This window comes from Canis aureus, chromosome 36 (genome assembly GCF_053574225.1).
Source record: "Canis aureus isolate CA01 chromosome 36, VMU_Caureus_v.1.0, whole genome shotgun sequence".
In the NCBI taxonomy this organism is placed as follows: domain Eukaryota; kingdom Metazoa; phylum Chordata; class Mammalia; order Carnivora; family Canidae; genus Canis; species Canis aureus.
The window spans coordinates 20,209,095-20,228,815 of record NC_135646.1 but is presented as its reverse complement, the minus strand read 5'-3'; the positions used below and the strand labels follow the sequence as shown (position 1 = coordinate 20,228,815).

Genomic DNA, 19,721 nt, shown 5'->3' with positions numbered 1-19,721 from the left:
GACCCTGTTTGTGTGCAGCCATGCAGCCTTGTTCACAAGCATATGTAAAACTTATATGCTAGCTGTAGAGATCTTGGGGGACCCCAAGTCAGGGAGCCATCACCAAAAGTGTCACCAACACAGGAACATTTGCATTTTCATAAACTGAAAACTCTTCTACATCCAAAGGAATGAACACGCAGAGGAGGATCTCAGATGGCTGCCAGGAGGTTATTTGGGCAAGGGGGTGGGGGAGACATTCAGAGATCCTCTCCTGGGCAGGGAGCCAGGCCTGGGAGAGAAGGAGCAGGCCTCCCTGCGACGCACACACTGGGGCTGAGATATTAGCACACTCACATATGGTGGGTTTGAGGTGGGCATGGGGCTGATATGGCTGAGACCACCAGAACTCACGTTGCTTCCTATGCACAAAGAAATACACCGTGAGAAAAAAAACAACAACAACAACCCAGTTTCACCCCGGTGGATTTTTTTTTTTCAATATAGTACAGTACTGCAAATGTATTTTCTCTTCCTTATGATTTTTCTTATTAATATTTCCTTTTCTCTAGTTTACTTCATTGTAAGAATACAGTATATAGCACATATAACATACAAAATACGTGTGAATCTGCCATTTATGTTATTGGCCAACAGTAGGCTATCAGTAGTTAAGTAGTGGGGGCTGAGAAGTCACATGCATATTTTTGAACGCGTGGAGTTCAGCACTTCTAACCCCTGCGTCGTTCAACAATCAACTGTACTAGATCATCTTCCTTCTGTCTGCTTGAGGACATTGACAATAGCAATTCTTTTCTCTTTTTTTCTCTATCATAAAAGTGTTCCCTCTCACTGGACTGTTCTCACCAGCATTATGTGCCTTATCTCAAAAAGTTCTCTCATACCACCCCACTTTCCCTTCTAGCTATTTCTGTATTGCTCTGCTCTGTTTTGTACTAAAATGTCTCATGCCATCAATTTCTTCAAATCTCATTCTACTAGGATTTTGGTCCCATTACTCCACAGCAACTGTTTTGTTTTGTTTTGTTTTTTATCAAAATCACCTAAGACTGCCATTTTGGCAGATCCAATGGTTACTTTTCAGTCCACTCTACAGCAGCTGACAGGGTTGATTTTCATCCTGCCTCATTGGTTATTCCTTCTTAATTCTTTTTGTTAGTTCCTCTCCTTCTTGATTTCTTAACATTGGCTGAGACTTGGGCCTATTTTTATCTTCTATCTTTACTCATTCCCTTGGACCTCAAGAACATAAAAGTGAAGGTCATGGGTTCAGATTCAATAGCTGAGGTTTCAACTTGGCTTCAAATGATTAATAGAGGCAGTTAGAACTATCTTTTAAAGTTTGAGTTTCACAAGTGCTTTTTGCTTTTTTCTAGCTGATATGATTATTCTGATCCCCTTGGTATTTAAGATGCTTAGGGTTTATGGATAAGTTGACTTTGATTTATAGACCAGTATATGTGTTTGTCCATCTGCTTGTCTCCCTTTACCTCATCCTAACTGCAATAACAGAAGACCGAGAAAACATTTTATTTCCTGATGGCTCAGTCCTGAATCCTCTTACCTCTTCAGAAGGTGGTTAGAAGGAATTAGGCCAGCACAGGTACCAAGGTCTGAAATTTTCCGGGCCTGCCACCAGAGGGCATCGATCTGGTCCACAATCTGAAGGATGTCGCCCTTCTGGAAAGGCAACCCTGCATCCATGCAGGGGATGGTGGGATCCTCTTGGGGCCAGTACTCAATCATGGCACGAACGTACACCTGGCAGTAGATGCAAAATGGCCCCATCAGAAGAACCCTTGTCCATGGGTTGTCAAGACTTGAAACCATTTCTCTACTCCTCCACCTATTGTTGCTATCTTTTCTCCCCATACTCTCCAAAAGGGAGAACTTGCCTCTTTAACTAAGCCTCAGGTCCATGAAAAAGGTGACTTTGGCAACAGAAGCTCTTAGTGCTGAGAAGTTTTTGCTCAAGCGTTTCCCATTCTTGATGTTACTTTTTAACTTCTTGTACCCCATCTCCTTTACTGTATTCATTTACTCATTTGCCTCTCCCATCATCAGTATTGAAAAATGTGCAACACAGTATTGAAAGAATGTTCAACACATTATAGAGAAATGGCACAAAATATTAAGTCACTATTATTGCTATTTGAGAATTTACTATGTGTGATTATGAAGGCTCAGCATTCTTACCATCTTCTGGCTATTAACAGGTGGGGCAGACACCGGAACCACCTTGAACATTATTGTGCCACGAGACATGGCCTGGAAAATGTCAAAGGGGAGGGGACAATAAGTCTCAGGGTTCACTGGGTTATTGGAATTCAACAGATGGAGTTACAGCACAGTGTGGCCAGCTTTAAGGGTTACATGCCCCCCCAGAACTTTTACAAGGGTTCAACATTTAAATATCACTATGCAGAAGTGGAAATTAGGAAGAAATTTAGCTCAGCTTCTGCCCTGCAGTGGGGCTCCAGAGTCCCTGGCCTACTGAGCCCCACCCTGAGGCCCAGTCTCTTCCAGGAACACTCCATCTTGCAACCTTATTTACCATAGTCTCCTTGCCACAGACACTGGGGAAGGAGATGAGGCCTTGGTCAGACTTCCCCTCTTAAGCCCCAGTCAGTAATGACTTCCTGAGCACCTGTTCCTGCACCAGGCAGCCCATCTGATGGGGAGGTGAGGGCTCCCAAGTCTTCTGAGGGACTGACGAGCTCCAAGCTAATGGTGGGAATGGGGGGCCTCAAAGCTTTTGAGGAGACAGAGAACCTCTCAGCCTGATGGAGAGGGTGAGATTCTCCTGCCACATGCACTACGACAGGTTTTGGACATCCAGAGATGAACAAAACCTGTCCTCACTCCTAGAAATTTCACAATCCCACCATCCTGGCTCTGCAGCTGGCAGCAAAGTGGCTTAGGTGGAGCCTATGTGTTGGTGATTGGCAGTACTTAAAGTTCCATTTGCAGTGTCCTTATCTCATGCAGCATCTTCCGGCAGTGGTCATTTGCAAAATATTTTGGTGCTTGGTATGCTCCTTATAATACTACCTCTTATCTCAGTCCCTGAGGCATATCTATGAAAATTTAGAGTTCCCCCTAAAACCTGGTCAGAGAACCACTAGTCTATGTGATAAATAGTCATCCACCTCAGGCCTCACACTTGGGGTGTGCATGGGGGAGATGGCAGGGTCATACCACTATGGCTATGACAACTTGACAGGGATTCAGGCAAAGGTTTGAAAAGGGGGAATAGGGACCTAAAAGAAACCATAATTAGTCACAAATCCCCAGTTTCAATCACCAAGGACAGTGGCAGGGCAAGCAAGGAAATCCCCCTCTCCGTAGGCTAGCCTCCTACAACATCTATCCTGCCCCAAAGCTGCCTCTAGGAAGATGTTAAATAGATTTCAGCTGTATAAAAAGGTTAGGGGAATGAGGATAGTTTTCTCAGGTTCGGACTCCCCTCCAAAGCCTCACTCTGTCCATCCCAGGCTCAGTTTCCAAAGGAGCAACCCAGGCAACAAGGGACCTGGGCTGGGGAGACTGCCAGCCTTCCTGAGTCTGAAAGAGCAGGGCGGCAAGAGAAGTCTCCCAGCAGAAACCAGACCGGGGTGGGGGAGTGGAGGTGGAGCTGCACAGAAACAGGAAGGTCTGGGGTCTGGAGAAAGGAAGCTGCCAAGAAGAACCCAACCCCCCTCCCATTATAGTGCATACAGCATGGGCCAGACAGGCTCAGGTCAGCTGCGGCATGGCACTGAGTCATGGAGAAGGCAAACAGAAGACTGTTACCAGAATATGGATCACTTGCTCAGGCTCCAGTCCCTCAACTGAAACTCCATTCACTTCCACCAGTTTGTCTCCAGCATATAACAACCCTAGGCAGACAGGAACACAAAACAGAGTACAAGAAAATGGGCAAAAAACCAGAGGTGTCTACACTGAGGATTTTTAGCAAACTCGCTAACCCAAGCATGCTCTAACATTTAAAAATGAACTCTGAAGTAACCATAGTAATAATAATGATGATGATGATGATGATAATAATAATAATAATAATAATAATAATAATAATACAGACTGGTTATATTAATGTCCACCCACCAGAGCACAGAGAATTGCATTTTTACACTTCTTTCCTGGGTATGAAGTGATGGTGATACTTTTATTTTTGGTAGCCTGATGTAAAATGAAGATAACACTAAAAGTAAAGATGTCAGTGTCGTGAGTAAATGATAAATGAAAAGGAAATCTTCCAAAAGGAAATGTGGAGAAACGTGAGGGTGGCAATCAAGCCCCAAGAAACATGACGCAAACAGCGGAGTTGTCAGAGGGAGGAGATGATAAGCAGGAGGACGCCGTGAAGCAGAAACCAAGGGCAAGGAAAACTTCAAGACAGTTAGGGTCAACATCAAATGTGCTAGAGAAGTAAAAATAAACTGAGGCCAAATGAAGGGCCAATGATCTTAGCACCTAGGAGATCCTCGGGGCCACTGCTCTAAGAATGTTGGGGTGTGAAGCCCATGCCAGGTCTCCAGGGCCCTGGGCAGTGAGGACGAGGGCCGGCAGGCCCAGAAATGCAGCAGAGAAAGGAAAGAAATTGGGTTCGTTATGCCTGTTGAAAGGAGAAGGACCAAGGGAAGAGCGGGAGTTGGGAATATAGTGCTGGCTGACCTGGACTTGCATCCTGACTCGAATTGTCCAACCTCGAGCACAGCAGTTACCTAATTTCCTTCCGCCTCAGTCTCCTTTTCTACAGAATGGCATGATAATACTCAGCTAGTTAGGTTACCATGAGAATGCAAACCGAGAGAACATTAATATAGGACCTCAGTGAAAGAGGGGGAGAGGATTTTCTAGGATATTTATTTCTTCCTTCCTAGTAACCAAGCAATGTCACGCGTAGAAGCCCTGGCCTTGGTTAGGAAGACAGGGGTTTCCCTGGAAAGAAGACTAAATAACTAAGGTTTTCCTGTTTCTCTGGTCATGCTTGAACCCTGTTGCTCCAGCTTACCACTCCTCTCAGCCAGCCCGCCGTGGATGACTCTGGCCACCAGGATGTCCCCTGTCATCTCGTGGCGCTTGATGGTAGCTCCCTGGGGAGAGAGTGCAGCAGAATCCTTCTTTAACCTAACATGACCATTTTTCTGGTAGCTTCCCTTAATATAGGTCTGGTCTGGTCAGGAGAGGGTCTTTTTACCAGCCAGGGCCCTATCATGCCATCAGAAAGGGGAGGCCATTCATTCAATCTTGGCCTACCAAAGTCTCTATCCAACCACATAAATAGAAAAGAATATTTAGATCCTTTCTTTTTTTTATTATTTATTTTTTTAGTTAGATCCTTTCAAAGATAAAGTTCTCACCCATTGCAACCTAATTAAAGAGACTAATCTTAGAAAATCAAATTAATGCCTCACTTAGCTTCCAGTAAATAAAGAAAAAAAACCCAACTTAGATAAACACATTGGAATTTAGTGAAATTTACGTACATCAGAAAGCCAAATAATAAAATAAAATATGGGGCCCCGGGGTGGCTTAGTTGGTTAAGCACCTGACTCTTTTTAAAAAAATATTTTATTTATTTATTCATGAGAGACACAGAAAGAGAGGCAGAGACACAGGCAGAAGGAGGAGAAGCAGGCCCATGCAAGGAGCTCAGTGTGGGTCTCAATCCCAGGATCCTGGGATCAGGCCCCGAGCCAAAGGCAGACACTTAACTACTGAGCAACCCAGGCGGCCTAAGCATCTGACTCTTGATTTCAGCTCAGGTCATGATTTCAGGGTCATGAGATCAAGCCCCACATTGGGCTCTGCATGGGGCTCCCTGATGAGCGTGGAGTCTGCTTGGGATTCTCTCTCCCTCTCCTGCTGCCCCTCCTCTGGTTCATGCTCACATACACTTTCTCAAAAAATAAAATAAATAAAATAAAAGTCTTATTTCTCACAGATTTTTCAACAAAGAAAAACACTAAGCCAAAGTCCTTCTAGTGAAAGCATTACAATATATAATGTATTTGAAACCACAGGGAAAAATTGTTAGGACATGCTCTAGCCATTATCATGGATCCCCTCACATTATCTGAATGCCTCAGACTATACCTGTGACTACCATCAAGTATATTTAACATTATATTAAGTAACTACTAGTGATAATTTAGTTCACAACGAACCCTTGGATCACAATTAACCCCGATATAATTCTAACTGAGAAGATATAGTGATTTCCTTACCAAAGGCTGTTGGTTTTTCACTAAACAAACAATCCTCATTGCTTCCTCACTCTCAGGAATATTGTCTGGCAGTGGGGGGAGAAGGGGTTCAAAATCTTTCTGAGCCACAGTGTCATGGGCACTGAGCAAGGCCTGGAAACAGAGAAGGCAAGGTGAATAAAGGTCACACACAGAACACACCCATCTGGAAGACAGTGAACTAACACTCTGTAAGACACCATCACCATCACCACAACAACCAACACACACATGCTGGGCTAAGCATTTTATGTGGATTAACTCCATCTTCACGATAACTCCATAAGACAGGTATATTTATTGTCTCCATTTCATAAAGAAACGAGGCATGGAGAGGTTAAGTGATACATAATATATTCTTGCATTTCCGCTAAAATATATTTTGTCACTTTCTCATTTCCTGCAAACCCATGTAATCCATGGTGCTTTTATAAGCTTGAACTACAGAATAACTTTTGTAATATTTTCCCTAATTAAGGCAGAATGGGAGACAGTAATCAAAACATCCTGCTTGTTTAGTTTGTCAGTGACTTCCAAGGGCCTATGAGTGACAGAATGAGAAAAAGTAGTTTCTTGATTTAGGGTATGATCAGAGAGTTCCCTCTAATGGTCCATTACGTTAAATTTTTATTTCGTTGGGTGGGGAAATAGTCATTCTATAGCCCAACTTGAGACTGATGGACAGAACTTCGCTGGAACTCCGAGAAATTCTCTCAGGTTATCTTGTGAACTGAAAATTTGACTCGTAAATCCCATTGCTCCTAATGCAGATATTCTCTTAAAGGTCTCACTTATTGATAAACTGAACTCAAACTCTGTAAAGTACTATGAGATAGGCTTCTGTTCTACAATCGTATGTTCTTCAAGCAAGTGTTCTTCACATACTCCCTCATTGAGTTAATCATCTTTAGACTATATTTTCAGAACATCTTCACATACTTCATCCAAAACTTAAAATATTTCCAAGTTGGAAAGGAAGTGTACCACCCTGATTGTCTCCCAGAATTTTAGAGGGACTATGGCTTTGCAGGGTGGAAACAAGACATTATGGAAAGTTCTGGATGTCTCCTCATAAATATGGCAGGCTTGGCTCCATGGCTAACAACACAGAGCCAGTACATCTGAATCCCACATCTTTCGAAACAATCTGTTGGTCACCCATGGACAGTAATAGAATATCTATTCAGAAAGTACATTTCCTGTCACATTTCTTCTTTCCAACATTGCCCACATGCCAGATGGGCATACCTTGTCTATTTTAGCAAGCACTTGCCTTAAAGTGCGGATCCTGGAGGATTTGTCTTAGCTCTTGGATCTCAGGGGATTTAGGAGTTTCACGTAATATCCCCACCACCTGGTTGGTGAAAAAGCATATATGGTAAAATTTTAAAAAATCTTCATCACCTAATTAACGTCATCCAGGCTGAATAACAGATACACTGACTAGCATGATATTGACCTAAGAAAAGCTGTTATTGAAACCCTCTTTTTTAATTTTTAAAGTTGATCAGGGCCAAGGATCTTTCCTTATTCATTCAACTTTACTACAGCAGGTAGAATCGGAGATTTGGGTAGGTCTACACCTCAGTGCCTCAGTGCTGGCATACCACAGTCTTGGAGGAAGAACTGACATAATTTTGTAACATATGTACTAAGGTAAACTCCCCCTAGAGGCACTAAAACAAGTGGATCTTTAAGGTGTTTGAGTTCAGGCTCAAGTGCATCCCATGGGATGCTCCATTCATCATGTGGAAAATGAGAATAGTAATTTATATTTTAGGACTTATTATTTGATTACCAATTTCAATATTTGTTGCTATAAAAAAGTGTTAAACATTCTAATTCTGATCTCTTCTGTTTGGGTGTAGACTTGCTTTCTAAGAGGACATAAAACCTTTCAAGACTTTACTGAGCCCCATGAAACCCCAACAGTCAAACCCCACTACATACAGTCAAATGAAAGCAAGCAGTTTACTAAGTTTTACCTCCATTACCTAGAAATGACAACTGAGTAAAATATTATGTATGTATTTTTCTGTGGACAACTGAGAACAGTTTGAATCATTGATTATTGGAATGGAGGGCACAGTTTTTTCTCTTTTCTATTTCTTCTAATATGGTAATAAAATGGATTATACTATTCATCCATTCAACAAATACCTATTGAACATCTACTATGTGCTAGACACTGTTTTCAATGACAGATACAGTGGCAGACAAAAATCCCCATTCTTAAAAAAAAATCCCCATTTTTACTTGATGATAAGGAGAATTAAGAATATAAATAAAACAGGAAGGTGGACAGGGAGTGCTCTGAGGGGTTGCAATTTTAGATAGGGTGACCAGAGAAAGCCTTAGTGAGAAGGTGACATTTGAGTGGAGACCAGAAGATGAGGAAGCAAATCATGTGGATATATGGTCAAGGGCATTACTGACATACAGCATAGCAAGCGCAAAGGGCCTGTGGCAGGAGCATATCTGATTCAAGCAACCACAAGAGGTTAATCTGACTGGAACAGAATGAATAAGGGGGAGGGCAGTGAGTATTAAGTCAAACAGGGAATGGGAACTACATTATGTTTGGCTATTTAAGAACTATGATGTATACTCTGAAATGGGAAGTCATTGGAAGGGTTTGCGCAGAAAAGTGACATGATTTGACACACCTTCAAGAGGATGTCTTCAGTGGCTATACTGAAATAGTTTATAGGGGGGCAAGGGTAGAAGCAGATCAGTGGGAGGCTATATTGCAATTATCTGTATATAAGATGATGATGGTTTCTATTAGGTGGCAGAGTGGAGCTCATAAGATTCTGCATATATTTTGAAACTGGAGCCGACAGGATCCATTGTCAGATTGGGTGTCAAGTATGAGAGAAAGAGAAAGTCACAGATAGCCCCAAAGAGCCTGGTCTGAGTAGTGCAAGAACAAAGAAGTCATTACTGAGATGAAAAAGGCTGAGAGGGGAGTAGCCTTGGTTTTGGGGAAGATCAGGAGCTCAAGGGCCATGTTAAGTTTGAGGGTCCCTGAAGCAAGCATCTAAGTACAATGGAGAGGAGGCAGTTGGATATGAGAGTCTGGAGTTGAGGCAAAGAGCCCAGCTAGAGACATAAATTTGGGAAACATTACTAGAACAACATTTACTCTTGGATTACAGAGGATTAACTGAGTCTAAGGTTTAAAGAAAAAAAAATAGAGAAATGGACACGTGCTAAAAAAATGTTATTTTTTTTGTTTAAATTTGAAGTACTGACCACTTTTCTTTCTTCTATTAAAGCTCAATTAGAAACACTTATGAGATGTGTAATCATCATCAAACTTGCCATTAGATCCTTTAATTCATTTAAACTCGCACCCCAAGTGAAATGGCATCACGTTAAAACCCCACTATTCTATGGATTAAAAGCCACCTTACCTCACAGGATAACGTCTGTGCATGAGTTGTGGCAGGGACGAGCTTCTTTTCTTTAAATTCCTGGAGACAGTCATAAACCTGCAGAGAGTGACGGGGGGAGAGTGTCATCCTGATAACCTGACTCTTCAGGTCCCGGGCGAACGCTCTGCAAGGGGAGAGGCAGCCTGGGCCGTGGCGTGGGCGGCTGAGTGGCTGTGTGCTGGCTTCTCCTAAGGTGTCTGTCGCTGTCCAACAGGAATGGCCCCGTGATGTGATGAGCACTGGGTGTTGCACGCAACCGATGAGTTATTGAAAACTACATCTGAAACTAATGATGTATTTATTATATGTTGGCAAATTGAATTAAAAAAAAAAAAAAAAGGAGATGGACTCAAGTTTGGTGGCTCCCATCCTTCAAGGGCTTGAGTATTGGCTGCCACTGGAAATTGATCCTCCCCGGCCAACATCACTGATAAAAAGAAATTCAAGTGTTTACTCTTGTTAAATTAACAAATGGCTTTTCTAGGGTCACAATCAATAGGGATTTGGGGCCAGAGATGCGTAAGAACCTGAAAGAACCTCGGTGCTGGGCAACTGCCAGAGCATGTGCTGTGTGGCTCACGGTTCAGCAGAGGGTCTGAACAAGAGCCCAGGCGCATGATACCTGCTTCTCTTTGTTTCCTTTTCCTCCCTTAATCCTCTGGGAAAGGTTCATTTACAAACATTTCAACTTCACATCTACTGACCTGAGGAATTTTTCCATACTGGGATCTAGAATCGGCAGAGGACAGCAAGGCATGCCTAGCTCTGCAGCACCCCCCTTCTTATTTTAGGAACCTGCTTTCTCTTACAGATGGAAGAATGAGGCCCAAGAGGCCAGCAGGGCCCCCTCCTTCCTCCATCTGATCCAGGATGACAGTGCATCCTCGTGCCACCCGTGCCAGTGCCCAGGTTGACCTGAGAGTGAGAAGGCTGAGGAATTGAGGCAGGGCTTGCAGGGGACACACAGTCTGCACAGGTAAGCAAGAGAATCCCTTTCAGTGACAAGAAAACTCCCATTTTGGCTAATCCCAGGAGGAAAACATGCCTGATAGGAAGCAGGTGGGGCATTTTCTTCCCAGCTTTCTTGAGCTTTAATTGACAGATCACACTGTGTGAGTTTAAGATGCACAGGATGTTGATTTGATATATGTATGTACTGCAAAATGAGTACTACAATAGGGTTACTTAACACCCCCATCACCTCACATAATTACGATCGTATGTGTGTGTGTAAGAACACTTAAGATCTACTTTCTAGTCTATAATGCAGTATTGTTATTAACTAGAGTCATCATGCTGTACATTATATCCCTAGAAGTTATTCATTTCATAAGCAATGTTTGTACCTTTTGACCAACATCTCCCCATTCCCCCCAGCCCCAGCCCCTGGCAGCCGCTTTCTAGTCTTGGTTTCCATGAGCTCTGCTTTTTTAGATTCCACCTACAAGTGAAAACATATATTTGTCTTTCTGTGTCTCACTTATTTCCCGTAGCATGATGCCCTCGACGTCCATCCATGTTGTCACAAAAGGTAGGATTTCTTTCTTTTTCATGAGTAAATACTATCCCATTGTATATTTCACATCTAGGTATGTATTCAAAGGAAAAGAAATCACAATCTCAAAGAGGTATCTGCACCCCCATGTTCACTGTGGCACTATTCCCAGGAGTCGTGACACGGAAACAACCTAAGTGTCACCTAAGTAGGTGACTAGGTGAAGAAATCAAGAATTTCAAAACAAGTGCTGTGAGGAGCAAGCACCTCTCTGTTCATGCTAAAGATGTTGCCACTTTCTCTTATTTTAAAGAATTGTATTAACATGCATCAAAAGACCGGCCACATTTCACACTTAGCTGAAGGAAACACCCACATCCCAAAAAATAACTTTGAAAGAATCTTTCTTAAAAATAGCATTAAGAGGGATCCCTGGGTGGCGCAGTGGTTTAGCACCTGCCTTTGGCCCAGGGCACGATCCTGGAGACCCGGGATCGAATCCCATGTCGGGCTCTCGGTGCATGGAGCCTGCTTCTCCCTCTGCCTATGTCTCTGCCTCTCTCTCTCTCTGTGACTATCATAAATAAATAAAAATTAAAAAAAATAGCATTAAGAAAACTATAATCAGATAGTAGATGTTACTGTACAGCACATGGAATTTTAGCCAAATTTTAAAAAAAGAAGAAACCTTCAAGATAAGAAAAATTTAAGATACCTAAACAGAACTGCAGATATCTCACTTCCTGACTTTAAGAAACAAAGAGGAATAATTTTTTTAAAGATTTATTTATTTATTTGAGTGAGAGAGAGAGAGAGAGATGGAGTGGGGAGAAGGGCAAGGGCTAAAGATTCTCCAAGCAGACTCCCTGCTGAGCTGGGAGCCCAATGCATGGCTCGATCCCATGACCCATGAGATCACAACCTGAGCCAAAACCAAGAGTTGGACGCTCAACCTACTGAGCCACCCAGGCACACCAAAGAGGAATAATTTTTAAAAATATTTTATTTATTTATTTGACAGAGAGACAGAGAGAGAACATGAACAGGGGGAGAAGCAGGCAGAGGAAGAAGAAGCAGTCTCCCCACTGAGCAGGGAACCCAATCTGGGGGCTCAATCCCAGGACCCTGAGATCATGACCTGAGCTGAAGGGAGATGCTCAACTGAGCCACCCAGGAGCCCAGGAATAATTTTTTAAAACCATTTTTTTTTTTTTGTCCTGAGTTTTCACTTCAGGGACAAATGTTTATAGACCGATGCTCAGGGTGCTGCCAATGGCCATGTGTGGTGGCCTCTTTGTGATCCCAGGGTCCTTTGAACAAAAGAAACTGAACTGGGGGAGGAAAGAAGAACTGCCATATTCTTTCCCACCTGAATTCAGCCTTTGTAAGCTGAGAGGTTTGTGTAGCTCTTCTCTGAGGACTGCTATGATACTGGGGTTTATAATAAGAATTATGTATTTGGCCCTGATTCTGGCTCAGAGTTCTTAAAATCCTTGGAATTTCCTAGGTGAGGAAAGTGACAAAGATGCCCTTTTTTATGTTAATGAGGTGAATGTACCTAAAGTTGAGGGCAGGCTGCCAGGAGAACCAACCATGTAATTAGACTGTTGGAATTTTCAGTTCTATCCCCACCTCCACCTCCGGGAGGGAGAGGGGCTGAAGGTTGAATCAATCTCTAATAACTAATGATTTAATCAGCCACGCCTATGTAATGAAGCCTCCAGAAAATCCCCAAAGGACTGGATTTGTTAGAACTTCTGGTTTGTGGACTTGTGGAAATCTAGGGGATGGTGGAGGGGGCATGGAAGCTCCACACAACCTACCCACATGCCTTGCCCTATTTATTTCTTCCATCTGGCTGTCCCTGACTTACATCCTTTTATAATAAACTGGTAATCTAGCAAGTAAAATGTTTCTCTGAGTTCTGTGGGCTGTGGCAAATTAATCAAACCCAAGGAGGAGGTCATGGGGACCTCTGATGTATAGTTGGTCAGGTTTATAGATGATATAGTTGGTCAGATGTACAGATAGCTGCCTGGGCTTGTGACTGGAATCTGACATGGGGGGAAGGGGCGGCAGTCCCCTGAGACTGAACCCTTAACCTACAGGATCTGATGTCATCCCCAGATAGTGTCAGAAATGAGATGAATTGCAGACACCTACTAGTTTCCCGACACCCATGTGGGAAATTCTCAGAACACAGAAAAGAATTGCCTTCTGAGAACTTTTATCAAGTTGAAATTTCCTGTCAACTGACTGGTGGTAGAGTTGGGTGAGTTTTCAGCTCCCACAGTAAGGCAAAGGCCTCCAGGTCATCGGATGCTCACCTTTAGCAGAGCCTGCAGCCACGGGGAGTGGAGAAGATCGTATAGGAGACACACTCCATTCACGTCTCGGCTGTAGAACAGATTCAGCTCTTGCAGCACAAGCCTCAAGATCTGGGAGAGACCTGGAAAAGGGAGAGGACAGAGATGGGGTGGCAGGTGGAGGTGAAGAAAGGCAGGTGTAAGTGTGAAAGGCAACTCAGACAGCTGGGACGTGCCAGGGGGGCTCCTGAGGAATGAGGATGGGTTTCAGGCCCAAAGCTCTGGTTCTATCAATGTGTGAACTTCAGAGAGTCCTCCAACTTTCTGAAACCCAGTTTCCTTGTGGCAAAATGAGAATATGCTGGCTTTCCTGCAGGGCTGCTTCTAATATTAGATGAAATAATAGATCATAGTATATACAGCAATATTGCTTTCCCTTCCTCAATATTATCAGCCTTTGGTTTATCCCAAAATTATCCAGTTCTTTTCTGGATTTTCCTTCTCTAATTCAAACATAGTCATTTGTCTTCATCCTTTCTGAAAGTTCTTATTGAAAGCGTTGTTGAAAAACTCTAACTGCCAGGGTGCTTGGGTGGCTTGGTGGTCAAGCACTGGACTCTTGGTTTCATTTAAAAAAATTTTTTTTTAAAGATTTTTATTTATTCATGATAGAGAGAGAGAGAGAGAAAGAGAGAGAGAGAGAGAGAGAAAGAGACAGAGGCAGAGACACAGGCAGAGGGAGAAGCAGGCTCCAAGCCGGGAACCTGACATGGGACTCGATCCCGGGACTCCAGGATCATGCCCTGGACCAAAGGCAGGCGCCAAACCGCCGAGCCACCCAGGGATCCCCTGGACTCTTGGTTTCAGCTCAGTCATGATTTCAGGGTCATGGCATTGAGTCCCAAGTTGGGCTCTATCCTCACAGGAAGTCTGCTTGAGATTCTCCCTCTACCTCTTCCCCTCCCCTTCCTCATGCTCTCTTTCTCAAATAAATAATAAATTAATTAAAAAAAAAAACAGCCCAAACTCTAACTGCCAATAGGTTTTTAATGCAGATCTCAGGATTCCAGTGATTAAAGAACCTGAACAGATTTTAGTGAATGTTGGATATTTTGCGTGATTTCATAGGCATTCTCTTTCTTATAGCGATATTTTGAATGTGAAGAAGTTGTGAAGTTCCAAGTTTGAATAAAACATTGTGGGATAAGAGAAAAAAAAGTGGTTCTGAATCCACTGTGCCAATTTCTTTCCTTCCTGACTTGAAAATTGCTTAGACTCCTCACTAATAGAGGTAGTAGGATACTCTGAAGTGTACAAAACTTCCTTAAAAGAATCACAATATTAAAAAAAAAAAATAACAATAAATCTATCAGAATCCCTGTCCCAAAGTTTGATCTCATATCTAGAGTGATGTCACAAGGCCTCTCTGGTCTAGAGAGGAGTCCTGGCACCACATACCATTCTCCGGATTGGTGGCTGTAGAGGGCTTCATGTCCTGGTCCAGTGGGTCTGCTCTTTGTCTGACTGATTCCTTCTTGCCCAAGCTTTCAGTGGAATTCAGCCCTGGGAGCAGACCAGTAAACAGCACACAGCTCTCTCAGTCACGCCGGCTGCCACTCTCACACACTGGAATATGTTTTCAACAGCATTTATTGAACAAATCAAGCACTGTGCTACACCCGAGGACCCAAACCAAACCAAACATTTGCCCTGTAGAGCCCACTCTCTAAATTAACCGCCCCTACGAGAGATCGTTGCTATTTCATGAAACACTTCACCCACTCTCCTTTTTTAACAAGTGACATTTATTTCTCATCTAGGTAATTTTACCATCCTTCAGAGCTCAGAAGAGCCTCTTCCCTGGCCTGACTCCACTTATGTGCTCTGTTCCCTCTCACCGCACCACAGTCCTTCGTGGCACTGATCACAATGGCAAGAGTCATGGTTATGTTTGAGGCACACTCTTGGAGGTTATTTTCTACATGAAGCTTTAGGAAGGATTAATTTCAAGAAACAGAAATCCCAAATTATAGAGGCTGAACAGGGTAGCAGTTTAGATCTTGCTTCTGTAAAAGTGTGCAGGCAGAGACAGTTCAGGGTGGGTAGGGCAGCCTTGCTCCATGAAATGCTGAGAGAATGGACTCCTTCCAGCTCGCTGCTCTGCCGCCCTGGGGTGTGGTGTGGTTCTCATCTTCTTGCTCCAAAATGGTGGCTGTAGCTCCAGCCATCACCTCTACTTTTCCATCAGCAAAATGGGGGTTAAGAAAGCAAGTGCAAAAGGAACATGCTCACTGCTCTTTGTGGAAGTTTCACAGAAGTTACCTATGCAATGAAAAATCACCTTTTGCCCTGGCATACTTCAAAATACCTCACTGGACTTCCATGTTGCTTAAAAAAAAAAACAACAACTTATAATTATTAGAGCCTAGAACCCAACGTTTCTTTATTTATAAACATGAAGTATTTTTGCATAGTTTTAATATATATTGAATTTTCTGAAATGCTACTACGGTAATTAAGAATTGAATTTGCTTTGTTTTGCTTGGATTTTATCAAGTTGTTCACTATTTCAGAAAATCACGTCAGTAATGGTGGGGCGGTTTTGCTTGATACACCTTCCACTGGCTTGTTCCCTTGCCTTGTTTTAATATCCTACCCTGCTACTGGTGTTTCCTGGGATCACTTTCCAAACAAATCATTTAAGGCATCACTATAACTCACCACTATCAGGCTGTATCTGTGTTTGCATTCAAGGCTGCTGCACCCCTGGTGGATTTTTCTCATAGGTGCAAACATGTTGTTTCATTGTATCTTTTGGTGTAGCGATATTTCATATTTACATGTTGAAAGATACAGTGTCTGATTGATGACATTTATTTAGCATCTTTTTATTATTACTAGGGCATGATACAGATGGATTTTTTTTTGAAGTTGTAAGTAAGTGTAGTTATTTGGGGTTTCCCCAGAATCAGACACAGGACAAAGATTCTAGTGGGATGATTTGTTTGGAAAGTGATCCCAAGAAACACCAATAGCAGAGTGGAATATTAGAACAAGGCAAGGAGGGAAAGCCAGTGAAAATGTGTCAAGCAAGTAACCACTGTGGGCACTATGGAGCTTAATCCCTTGGGGGAATAAGGGACAAGAAAGTGGGGGTATTTATACACCAATGCTGCCGGTCATAGGTTGAGGGCTTTTGCAAGAGAACATTACTTCTAGTCTTTCTAGCCTGCTACATGCACACTTCCAGCTAGTGAGTGCACGTACTGGTAGTTCGAAGTTGGCCTGGAATGCACCAAAATTGTAAGAACCAAGGGTACAGGGCACCAACAGCATTTGTTAAAGTAGGATAATAAAGGATAAATCGGGATTTTTTTTTTTTTTAAAGGAGTATTGCAAGTTAGTTGTTGGAGACTGGGATATTGTGTCTGATACGGTTGAGGACTGCTGTTTAGAATTTAGACAGATTGTGGAGTTGAACCAGGGAGGCTATCTAGAAAAAGACAGATCCGTATTATGTTGTCTCTAAATTCCCAGTGAGAAGGGCAACACGGAAAGCTGTTACAGAATTTTAGACAACTTTCCCATACACATTCAGTCACACTGAAGTATTCTGGTTTGCTAGATCCTACCGAAACCTGGTATCACATGCTTTTGCCATGCCCACCACCACCCACCCACCCTGCCCAGCCCCAACAGAGTTAGGTTAAACCCTGTCTTTTTCCCGTGTTCTAGTTTTTGAGCCTCTGTGGAATCATTTAGCACAACATTTGCATGTATGACTCACCTTCCTCCCAAGAGAGGAGCACGTGTAGGGTAAGGAATTGAAAAGGGAGGTGGAGCGTCTGCCACCACAGAAGTCAGAGCAAACAGATGGGTCTGACACGTCATCATATTCAGGCAGCTGCTGGACAAGCTGCCCCAAGGGTGGTTCCCAGATTACATCCTTAGAGAGGAAGTGCAGATTAAACAAGCCAACTGCCACTTGTGCATTGTAAGTAGGGTGGGCCGCCATTCTTGCACACTTAATGCCCAGGTGCCAGGGTGTGCAATTAAGCCCATCCATGCAGCAGCTGCTGGGGGCACCAGACTGCGCATTCCTGAGATGAACTTATTTGTGAGGGAGATTTACAGATAGATGATTTCTACAATGAGTTTTAATCATTAAAATAGTTTCCAATAAATCTAATGCTAACTCCAGGGTTGCAGATAACTAATTCCTATGTTCTAAAAAGCTCATGTTGACCAAAAGCTCCTCACCCATGGAGGCACAAACAATAATTTTTATCTCCACAACTTAGGTGAGTTCTAAAAACGATGGTTGTTGTCAGTTTCCTGGGACAAATCTGCTGTGGACTGAACTGTGTTCCTGCAAACTCAGATAGTTGAAGTCCCAACCCCACTGTGCTGCCAGCATTTGGAAATGGGACTTTTGAGAGATATTAGGCTGAGATGAGGCCCTGAGGGTGGGACCTCCATGATGGCATTAATGCCCTTGTAGGAAGAGACATCAGAGAGCTTGTTCTCCATCAATCTCTCTGCCAGGTGAGGGTACGGTGAGCAGAAAGCTCTCTTCAAGCTAGGAAGCAGGACCGCACCTGAACCCGCATGCTCACACTCTATTGGGCTTCCAGCCACCAGAACCGTGAAGAAGATGATCTGTTGTTTAAGCCACTGAGTCCCTGCTATTAGCTCAAGGTAAGCCAAAAAGTGAAAGAAGGAAACCTCAGATAATGGTTTTCCCTCTCTCCAGTTGGCTTTGAAAAGTATTGCAATGCTTCAGTTCACAATCTGCTTCACAAGTCTCTTCCACATTAATCTGTTCAGTGTCCGGCTTCTGTGCGGGTCACATCTGCAGAGGGTCTGGAGAGTGCATCTTGTGCTTTCTGGTTCACTCAGGAAGCCTCAGCACCTGCAGTGGGGCTGGGCTGTCTCCTAGTTGTTGAGAAGGGGCAGAAAAATGGGAGCCCAAAATATGGAAGTAAAAGGCTGAAACTTCCCCCAAGGAGTTCAAGAGCTGCTGGGACTTCAATCTTGAGCTGGGAGCAGCTGGACTCCGGAGGCCTGTGCCCTTCCTTTCTTCCCTAGTCTGGTTATATTGACTTCAACCTGCTTCTCTATCAAACTTTGAAATCAAGGGCTGAGATCTTGGAGATATCAAAAATAACTTGTTTTTCAGATGAGGAATCTGACATTCAAAGGGGGTATTTGGTAGAGTTAACAAGTTAATCAAAAGTTTTCCTCTTGTTTCCAGAACTAGCCCTGAAAAATGCTTGTGCCTGGCAAATGACTATAACGCCTCCTTCCTGACTTTTCATGACTTCCGGACAAACTCTGTCAGTTAGAATTTACCTATTTCTGCTGTCATGAGAATGAGAATTCATGATTGAGGCTGCAAATAAATAAATACCATATGCAATTCTGGACTAATTAAGTAACAGAGGATCACCAGTTCTTATTAACTGAGAAGCTGCACTAGTGTTAATGGACTCCTAAGGAATTTGTCCTAAATATTACTTTAAAAATCAGTATTTCCACGAATTTTAAAAAATGTAGTGATTACTATTAAATGCCATACCTACCCCCTACCCCTATTAAGCTCATTTTTTCAAAACAATGCTATTAGACAAAGCCTGAGAAAGCACTTGAAAACTTAGTAAGTAATGGCCCAGCTTCCTCTGGGTCAAAATGCTATTGATCAGGACTAGGACAAATATTCAGTTTTACTCAGTCTGTGTGACAACTCATTATTCCATACTTAAGAAATGGTTTCCCAAAGCAAAATCTGTTCTTTCAAAATTACAGAATTCTCCATATATCTTGGGTTACAATGAAACTAAATGATTCGAATTAAATTACCCGGAATTTTATTTGTAGCTATTAAAAACCGACAGAAACACAGACATTTATAGATCTCTTCTGGTAAATGAGGATCATTTGGCAGAGTCTCTTACCTGCAAGACTGCGTACATGCAATGCTGCTCCTATCCAGAGAAAAGGTTTGGTAGAAAATACTAGTGAGCTATTAGCTGCCAAAGTCACCTCACTGTTCTAAAATCTCTGCACATCCTCTTTGATTTAATCCACAGAAGCCTAACCCAGCCTAACCACTAAGTTACTTGTAAGCTTCCCCTGTCACAAATCTTAAGTATTCCTTACACTGAGAAGTCTAATTTTCAAAGGTTGACTAAAGACAACCTTTGCCGTGGCATTTTCTTTCAAAATGCCACCATAG

At 42.9% G+C, this 19,721-nt stretch overlaps 1 protein-coding gene across 1 annotated transcript in view; it reads right to left on the bottom strand.

Annotated features, from left to right (window-relative positions):
• Positions 1 to 17,501, bottom strand: part of MPP4 (MAGUK p55 scaffold protein 4) — a 40,271-nt gene extending 22,770 nt beyond the window's left edge. The window contains exons 1-11 of the mRNA XM_077884891.1: positions 17,274 to 17,501; positions 15,317 to 15,474; positions 13,508 to 13,629; positions 9,665 to 9,888; positions 7,522 to 7,602; positions 6,231 to 6,362; positions 5,015 to 5,096; positions 3,793 to 3,878; positions 2,197 to 2,268; positions 1,565 to 1,761; positions 337 to 401 (exon numbers count right to left, since the gene is read on the bottom strand). Coding sequence (XP_077741017.1) covers positions 337 to 401; positions 1,565 to 1,761; positions 2,197 to 2,268; positions 3,793 to 3,878; positions 5,015 to 5,096; positions 6,231 to 6,362; positions 7,522 to 7,602; positions 9,665 to 9,888; positions 13,508 to 13,629; positions 15,317 to 15,474; positions 17,274 to 17,501 — 1,447 coding nt within the window. The remainder of the gene's footprint in view (positions 1 to 336; positions 402 to 1,564; positions 1,762 to 2,196; positions 2,269 to 3,792; positions 3,879 to 5,014; positions 5,097 to 6,230; positions 6,363 to 7,521; positions 7,603 to 9,664; positions 9,889 to 13,507; positions 13,630 to 15,316; positions 15,475 to 17,273) is intronic.
• Between the last annotated feature and the right edge of the window lie 2,220 nt (positions 17,502 to 19,721).